This window comes from Haplochromis burtoni, unplaced genomic scaffold, assembly GCF_018398535.1.
Source record: "Haplochromis burtoni strain Fernald_Lab_line unplaced genomic scaffold, NCSU_Asbu1 Contig_862, whole genome shotgun sequence".
Taxonomy (NCBI): domain Eukaryota; kingdom Metazoa; phylum Chordata; class Actinopteri; order Cichliformes; family Cichlidae; genus Haplochromis; species Haplochromis burtoni.
The window spans coordinates 62,016-71,211 of record NW_024583223.1 but is presented as its reverse complement, the minus strand read 5'-3'; the positions used below and the strand labels follow the sequence as shown (position 1 = coordinate 71,211).

Sequence of the window (9,196 nt, the reverse complement as noted above, 5' to 3'; positions counted from 1 at the left end):
GCTGTTGATCCTGACCGTGATCAGGCTGCTGTCTCTGGCCTACACCAAGATCCCAGAGTGAGCCTTTTGGTTCAGTTTTACTACATCTCAGCATGGCCAGTAAGTGTTGCCTGAAGTTTCCACACAGGCCGAGATACAGCAGAGGCCTCAGGCTGGCGTGAAGGCAGCCTAACGCAGAGGTGACCATGAGAAGGGTTTTTAGTGAACTTTCAGAACCTTCCTGTGAATCGTTAGGAGGATCCCGAAGTCTGTTCTGGAGAGTGTCCAAAACAAGTATGAAGTTGTACGGCATCCAACACAGACAGAATACGACCACCAGAGACAGGATGACGGTGACATTTCTCGGGATTGGGAGGCCATTACAGCTGCACTGCCACCGTAGCATATGTGAGCAAAAGATCATCAACATGAGTCCAGGTAGCACCAAGCCAAATATGTGGTGGAGCAGGCGTGACCACAACTGCCAGTCAGTTCCAGATTGAGGGTAAATATTAACACAAGTATTATCTTCTGTGTAATTATTTTTACCCACCAGGAAAATCCAGTCAGGTGCAGTGAGGAGGACAGAGATAAGCCAGACTAACAGGCAGCTGATGTGAACTAACCAGCGCCTCCCGTGGGAATATAACTGGATGCCATGGATGGATGACAGATAGTTTTGAAGACTGATGCAAACCAGCAGAAAGATCCCACAGTAGTAGTTGAGCTAGAAGAAGACAGAGAGAACTTTTAGTGTAAGACACAAACCTCTAACATCTATAAAAATTACACTTCATTTCTTCCCTTTCACATCTGTCCTACTCTAAACTGCTGTTCTAAGCTTGTTCTCTTTAAAAATGTTAAATACTTCACTGTCTATTGAATACAATGACTCTGTTCAGCTTTCTCACAGCTTCACTGAAAATGTCTTGTTTTCACTTTCAGTCTCTGTTTCACACAACATCTGGTTTTTACCTTGAAAACAACCCCAAACATATGGCTGAAAGTCCCAAAGAACAAGTCACAAAGCTGAGTTGTCTGTGCAGCCCAGAAGGGCAGCATCAACAGGAGGAGGATGTCCATAAAACTCAGGTGGAGAATAAAGGTGTCCGATAGGCTCCACAGTCTCCTTTTTTGAACCAGAACTCTCAGGAGAATAATATTTCCCAGGATTCCAACAAAAAACACTACAGCATACAGAGCAGGGACCCACACTGCCTCACTGCCTCAGGCACAAAAAGAGTTATAACCACTTTAACTTCTTCTCAAAATTGCCTTATTCTTATTGTGTGGATGCTTTAAGCATCCACACTATTGAGTTCCTGTTTCTCTTTATTCTTTATTGTGTGGATGCCTTAATAGGCATCCACACTATTGAGTTCCTGTTTCTCTTTATTCTGTGTGGATGCCTTAATAGGCATCCACACTATTGAGTTCCTGTTTCTCTTTATTCTTTATTATTATTCCTGTCGCTTCCGTACGTTTTTTGAGTTCGAACTACTTCCTCAGTTTTCAGCCGATTTTCTCAGTTCAAACTCTAAACTGTTCTGCTCTTTCTGCTAATGCCGGCTATATCTTTGGTGTTTATTACTATTATACTTTTTAAAATATTACACTTTTTTCCTTTAATTTGTCCCATTGAAATGAATGGAAAACTTCAGAAATTCTGCTAAAACTTTCTTGTCTTTGAAACTTAACTACTGCCTCATACTTTCACCTAGAAACTCCATTCAAACTTTAAAACGTTCTCAAATGATTGGGCTATTCCTGTATGATTCAGCTTTTTCAGATCTTCTACCGTTTTCATCTTATCCCTCTTTGAGTTTTCAGTTGCAAAATTGTGATTTTTCAGAAAATACATGCGTTGCTATGGTTGCTATGCAATTAACTCCCACTGCACACTCGTCCGTTCTGAATTTTCTCTTCATGTCTGAACAACTCCTTGCTACTCGCTCAATTTCCACTCAACTTCCACAAATTATACATCAAAACGTAGGTATTTTTGCTGGCTTTCAGGAAATGTCACTATCATTGTTGTGGGATTTATAGAATTTTGGCAAATCTCCTCAGATCAACACATGGTCAGAAAACTCTCCATATAAAGTCAATGGAGAGTTTGTTCAAAATCACCGCTGGATTTCTCTAATGAGAGGCATTTTCAAATTGTCATATCTCCTTAACGAAGCAAAGTTAAGACATGAGGCTTGTCCCCGTATATCTTCAGACACTCCTGACGCTCACAATTCAAGAATTTCTTTCTCACCTATTACCGTTCTGAAATGAGTTGGACTTGTTTGAGGGTAGGAAATTTGTCCTTCGCTCAGATTTCATCAGATTTCAAACTGTGGAAATGAACCACTTTTTTCTCTCGTCATATCTTTTTGATGGATTTCCACAGAGCCCTGAAAATTTCCATGACTGTTCACCAAAGCCTGCTGTCTCTTACGGTGAAAGAATGATTTTGATGCTCCATATAGATTTAGAGTTATCAAAGGTTGTTTGAGCACAAGTCAAGGCAGTTTTTACTTCGCCTCTACTCAGTTACAGTGTATTACAAGTCATATATCTTTAATAATTTATGTTTTATCTCTGAATTATGAAGACCTGAAGATTCCCCCATCTCTTCTGAATAAAACGATGTCTGAATGACCGTTCTAGCCTCTACGGTTAGGAAATTATGGCCATTTGTTCGAGGGGAGTCCTGAATGTCAGAAATACACTGAAGAAAACTCACACCTCTCTCTGTGTCTGTGTGTGTAAGGGCTGACTACAGCAGGTGCAGCTAATTTAACTGACCTACATATACCAAGCCCAGACTCTCCACAGCTCCTGTTCCCTTTACTCTCTGTGTATGTGTGTCTGTGTATCAATATTTCTCCTATGTTTAAGTATTACTCCTCAATCATAGTATTTCTGCTAAAGCAAAGTACTTCTACTACATTGTAGTACTTCTGCTAAATCATAGTATTTTTGCAAAATCATGGTATTTGTGCAAAATCATGGTTTTGAGGCCAAATCCTAATATTTCTGTTATTTTATAATATATGTGCTGAATATATTTATTATTAAACACAAGATTAACCCGGTGTTTCCAAAACTTTCTGTTCATTATTTCCCAGCTGTGTGTTTTTACATTTTAGCAATCAGTGGTTTTTGGCAATTACTCTTCCATTAAGCTTGACAGGGAGCCTCAAGCAAACATAGAAACTTGCAACTCCCTTGTTATCTGAGGATGGCTGTAATAAATAGCATGTAAATGGACATGAAGAGAAAAACATTAACATCCACACATACAAAGTATGCTTGTATGAGATAATCTGCAATAAGCACCGTTTATTTTGTTGTTTTCTGTACTTCCTAGTGCATCAGTAGTTGAACGTGATAGGACAAAAATAATTTTGTCTATTTCGGGCTCACACCTGCATTTGTTGGCAGGTTATAATATTTCTGATTTCTGGAAAGTGTTGTAATAGAGGTAAGATGACATGAGTTGGCAGAAAAATGATTTGTCATCATCTTTGTGGTGAAAATAATGTTAAATTTACCAAGAAAAGAAAACACAAGCATAAAACACAAAACTTTGACAATATCTACAGACGAAAATCCATAGAAATTGATGAAGTAAAACAAAGGAGGAGGTGGGGGCTGCAGATGAATTTTTAATGTTCAAGTTAAGTAGTTAACTTGAACAGCAGTTAAAAACTTCATGCTTCAGGTGCTTTTACAGAGAATTCTGACTGACTGAAAGCTGTTCCTTGAGTAGGAATGCTATATTCATCCAGTTATGTGTCGAACCAGGTTAACTAAGTTAAGTTTGTTCCTGTTTAGACATCCAGGCTGTTTTTGAAAACAAAAAACCAAACAAAACCAAAACAGGTTTTCTCCCACACGAGGCTATAGCCTTGATTTTATAATACTTTCAAAAGCACCCCTAGATGAGGATTTTACTTTCAATCTTAAAGACTAAATTCATTTTTATAGATAAAATATTGTGCTATCCCCTCGTCTTCCTATCAGTGTCTTAATGCTCAGAGGATGTTGCTATCGTCCCATTAAATACAATGACCCTGTTCTGCATGTTCAGCCAAGGATCTGGATTCAACCGGAAATACTGGAGCACAATCTTAATCAAACTTAATCTTAATCAAACTTAATCCAAGTCAAAAACAACTTCACTGCTTCACTGAAAAGATCTTGCTGCAACAGCTTCAACTAAAAATACTAAAGATAATCTGAAAAAAGAGAGGGCTCTATACAGGCTCAGTCTCTGAGACCTATGTCTTTATTGTTAACCCACTTCAGTGTTGCTTCTTTCTAACAACCTGTACCTGGCAAACTGAGGGGCACAAAACTGACAAAGCACTACAATAAGAGCCGCTAACACTAGAGGGAGCTGTTGATATTGTAAAATTGTGAGATGGGGAGGCGGGTCAGGACTGACAAACCTAAAACTGAAGCAGAATCCTGACTCCACTCAATCCCTTTTCAAGTGGGGTGCAAGATGCTGTTTAAGTAAACCTAATTACATTAAGTTCACAGTCAAAGACCAATGTAGGAGCTGAAGTAAAGGTAAACAGCGATAAATTGAATCCTGTGCAGACATGTCAATGTAAATACAGCATACAAGGCAAAAACAGAGTTTGTACAATTCTAGTGAGTTTCAAAGTGAGAAACAAATAAACAAGCAAGGAAAACATGGAAAGCAGAAGAAATGGTGAGTAAGCAGCTTCTTAAAAAACTATTTATACCCCCTTTATTCCGATATCCCTTAATAAAATCCAGTGCTACCAATTGCCTTCAGAAGTCACGTAATTAGTAAATAAGAGTTCACTTGTGTGAACTTTAATGTCAGCTTAAGTACAGCTGCTCTTTGAAGCCCTCAGAGGTTTGTTAGAGATCAATGGTGAACAAACAGCATCGTGAAGATCAAGGAAAGCACCAGACAGGACAGAGATGAAGTTGTGGAAAAGTTTAAAACAGAGTTAGGTTATGGAAACATATCCCAAATTTTACTGAGTACTGTTTAATTAATCTGAAGAAGAGTGTGACACATCTCCAAACCTGCTGACACATGGTTGTCAACCTAATTTGGCAGCCAGGAGGGCGAAGAGAACAAGCCAAGAAGCATGGTGACTGTGGAGGAGCTGCAGAGATCCACCTGAGCAGTGGGAGAATCTGTCCACAGGACAATTATTCATGGCGGGAGCACTCTGTTCATGCACTCTACAAATCTGGCTTTTATGGAAGAGTGGCATGAAAAAAGACACTGTAGAAAGGAGCGGAGGTCCACACAAAGATAGATGTCAGTGACATGGAAAGAGGACATGGACCTAACATACTAAAACAAGAAATTAAGAAATATAAATATCAAACTCAGAGTCAGCAGAAAACAACATAGTCAGGAAGTCATTGGTACAGAATTTAATGTTACAGTTACAGAGATTTCTGACTGAAAGTGATCGTTTGAATAGGAATGCTACATGTCTCCATCTGTCTCATGTGGTAACCCAAGTGTATTAAGTTGGATTTGTTAATATGTAAACATCCAGACTGCTTTTGAAAATAACAGGATTTCCTGAGGATGTTGATCCTACCCATGGCTACACCCTTTTTCCTAGAAAACTTCTTAAAAAAAACACCCTTAGATTTTTCTTGCTACAAAATTCTTATAATTAATTTTTGTTTTAAAAACTCTTCACACACTCAGCATAGGCAAAGTGAACGCAAAGTACAGTAAAGCACACCACTGCTGGACTCTAGAGCAGTGGGGATGTCTTTCTGGAGTCATAAATCACGCTTCTCCACCTGGCAATCCAATGGATGTATTTGGCAGTTGCCAGGACAGTGGTACTTGTCTGATTGTGTTGTGCCAAGTGTAAAGTTAGGTAAAGGGAGGATTATGGTGTGGAGCTGTTTTTCAGGGCTCAGCCACTTAAGTCGAGTGAAAGGAAATCTTAATAATTCAGCATCCAAAGACATTTTGACAATTTCCTGCTCCCAACCTTCTGGGAATAGTTTGGAGATGGCCCCTTCCTGTTCCAACATGACTGCACACCAGTGGGCAAACTAAGGTCCACAAAGGGGGAGGACAGTGGATGTATTAGACAAACAAAGGTGAATATGGAGCTGTCAGGCAGGAGGAAAAGAGAAATGTGGGGTTCATAGATGTAGTGAGAAGGACATGCAGAGGCCTGGTGTGACGGAGGAGGATGCAGAGGACAGGGTGAGCTGGAGGGAAATGTTCTGTTGTGGTGACTACTAAAGGCAGCATCTGAAAGAGGAATGGTAAAATGCAGATATCCACGGATAACACGTTAACCAGAATTAATTCATATAAGGTGCACCAGATTATAAGGTGCGCTGTCATTTTCGAGAAAATTAAAGGATTTTAAGTCGCCTTATAGTCCAAGAAATACAATAATTGCCTGTAAAATATAAATGTAAAAATGTAACTTCTGCAGTTCCAACAGGGCTCAGCAATTGATTTTCCCCAAGTGTTACATAACTGCTGTGCAAGGCCACACGAATAAACTTATAAAGGATAAACTTAATAATGCGCAGAACAGAGTTCAGCTTACTCAAGCAGCTCTTCATAGCAGCCCCATTTTCTCATGTAGCCCCATGGGACATTAATTGCTCATCCCTACAACCATATGCAAAAAACTAGGAACCTGAAACGTGGTACAAAACATCACAGTGGACATAACATGGAACACAGGGAAGCCATATAACAAAGCCAAAGAGCTAAACCTAAGATAACCATAACTGAGATCCAGGGAAACAAGAAACAGTACATCAAAGGACTCAAAACATAAACCATGATATAAAAGCACAGGATCTCTTCCAAATAAAATAGGAAACATAATGAGACGCAGACATGATAACCGGAACTTGACAACGTAAGACACAGACATGAAACACATGAAGAGCAGGGGAGACTTAACATGGGTTGGAAACACAAGGGGGAACTAATAAGCAAATGAACATAGGAGGCCTAATGAGCTTAACATACTATACACATTAAGATGAACTAAAACTCAAAACACTGGGTCCTAAGACCCAGGATCGTGACAGTGGCACCATGGTGAAGTGGTTCACACCATTTGCCTGACATGCAAAACCTGCTCAGTATGTGCCTAGATAAATGGTAGTGCATCAGGAAGGTTATTTGCCATAAAAAAACACTCTGCCATATCACATATGCAGACCCACTTTTTGTGATGAATCTTTCAGAAATAAGGGAGCAGCTGAAAGTCAGATCTGTTTTACAGGGAACTTCAGTGGCACACAGTTTGGAGCCAGGTAGTCCGAGTTTGACGACAGAAAGAATTTTCACAAATGAGTGACTCATTAGCTCTAAGCCATTGCAACACAGCTGCACTTGCAACATTTACTTGAGGCACACTGTCAAGTTTAACGCAAGATTATCTGTCAAGATAAGAACCTTAACCTTCTTAAACCTCACTGGTTGCTAAATGTAAAAATGCACTTAGAGGTAACCGTGCATAAGTCAACAAATATAGAAACGGTAACTAAGACATCAACTCTGATATTTCATGAGCGAAATCCAAAGTCACCAATGTTTGAAATCCCAACATTTGTTTTTATAAGAAGCAAAAGTACCAAAAGGTTTGGAAGCTCATTATGTTTGATAACATCATTAATTAAAAAACCTATTTATGTCAAAAGTATTCATGTAGTTGAGGTTTAAATGTGGACAGATCTGACCTTAAAGTAGCTTATTGCAATGAAAATACTTTGAAGTAAATAAAAATTGGACAAAAAAACAAAAACATTAGAATCTACTTGAGAATTACACATTTCAAAGTCAGCAAACTTTATAGTGGTATTTAGTATACTGTCTTTATGTCTATTATTTGAAGTTAATTTAAATACTTAAAAAATAAGAGCTGAGTTGTGAGACCTGCTTGTTTCTACGAAGACAGGTGGGCTCATATTACATTACATTGATCAACTGAAATGAAACACAACACATGAGTGCTACATTAGGTTTAACTGTATGTTTACAATAGATGTCAGACATGTCAGACAATGTCTAATGTAAAATAATACAATAGAAAAAACACATGTAAAGTCTGATTACATGTAAGAGGATTGCCCTCTGGTGGAATCTGATTAAAAGACAGTGTAGATTAAAATAATTTGCCTGGAGATTCAAGAATATAAACAGTGGTGATTATAGAGTCTTATGGAAACCTAAAAAAAAAATCACAGCACGTCCTTTCATCACCTTTACATTACTGTGCAAAATTCTTGAGCCTTTGCTTCCAAGGAGTCAGAGTTTGGACATGTTTACTCATTTTTCATTTTTCCGTACAGTCCTTGTACCTGTGTCATGGTCTCCTGGTCCTTCTCCAGGTGCAATGCAATGATTTGGCAATCTCTGTTGGGCTCACTATGGTGAGCAGGCTACTACTGAAGAGGTGATTTCATATTTACCTGCGCTTTCTCTTTTCACACATGCCCACTGCTGTCAACAGAAAGAGTTGTTTATGAGGGTGAAGTCGGGAATCAGCTGTTTCGATAGAATTTGGAAACAGAGTTTCAGAGGAGACAGACCCACCAAGAGAAGATCACTCACCTGCCCCACTGACAAAAGCCTGACTTATGCTAAATTACACAAGAACTGGACTGAAAATCAGTGGTAATAGGTCATATTGAGTAGGGAATCCAAATTCCAAATTTTAAAACTGTGGTTCAAATTACCATAAAGTAGCACAGTCCAGCTTTCAGGTAAGATGAAGCACATTTACTATCATATCACTCAGATTTGTTTTTCAAAATCAAAGTCTTTTGAAATTTCCAATGTCTTCAAAAGTCTTCAGGTCTTTGAGTGTGGAAGAACTGCAATATTTACTGACTTTTATAAAGTATTTTAAACTTCTGTTAAAATACTTTATAAATGTTTTATTTGCAGCAAGGTAAGTCTTTTTGCAGTCTTTTTGTATCCGTTTGGATTCCTATGCGTGCACATTTACTGGAAACAGTTGCCCTGAACACTTCTGATTTTATAGAACCTTTGATAGTTACTTCACAAAGAATACATAGAAAACCTGTGAGACTGTTTTATAGATTATGAATGCCTATATTTTACCTAATCCTGCCTCACAGTGCCATCATCAACACATTCTGTTGGGTTTATCAAGAACTGACTTGTGTCATAGGACACACAATGTGATGTCAAAATTATAAAAAG

The 9,196-nt window shown here is 38.6% G+C and overlaps 1 protein-coding gene across 1 annotated transcript in view; it reads right to left on the bottom strand.

Moving 5' to 3' along the window:
* Positions 1-1,062, bottom strand: part of LOC121812820 (C-X-C chemokine receptor type 3-like) — a 20,714-nt gene extending 19,652 nt beyond the window's left edge. Inside the window, exons 1-2 of the mRNA XM_042215909.1 lie at positions 955-1,062; positions 2-706 (exon numbers count right to left, since the gene is read on the bottom strand). Of these exons, the coding sequence (XP_042071843.1) occupies positions 2-706; positions 955-1,062 (813 nt within the window). The remainder of the gene's footprint in view (position 1; positions 707-954) is intronic.
* Positions 1,063-9,196: the final 8,134 nt, after the last annotated feature.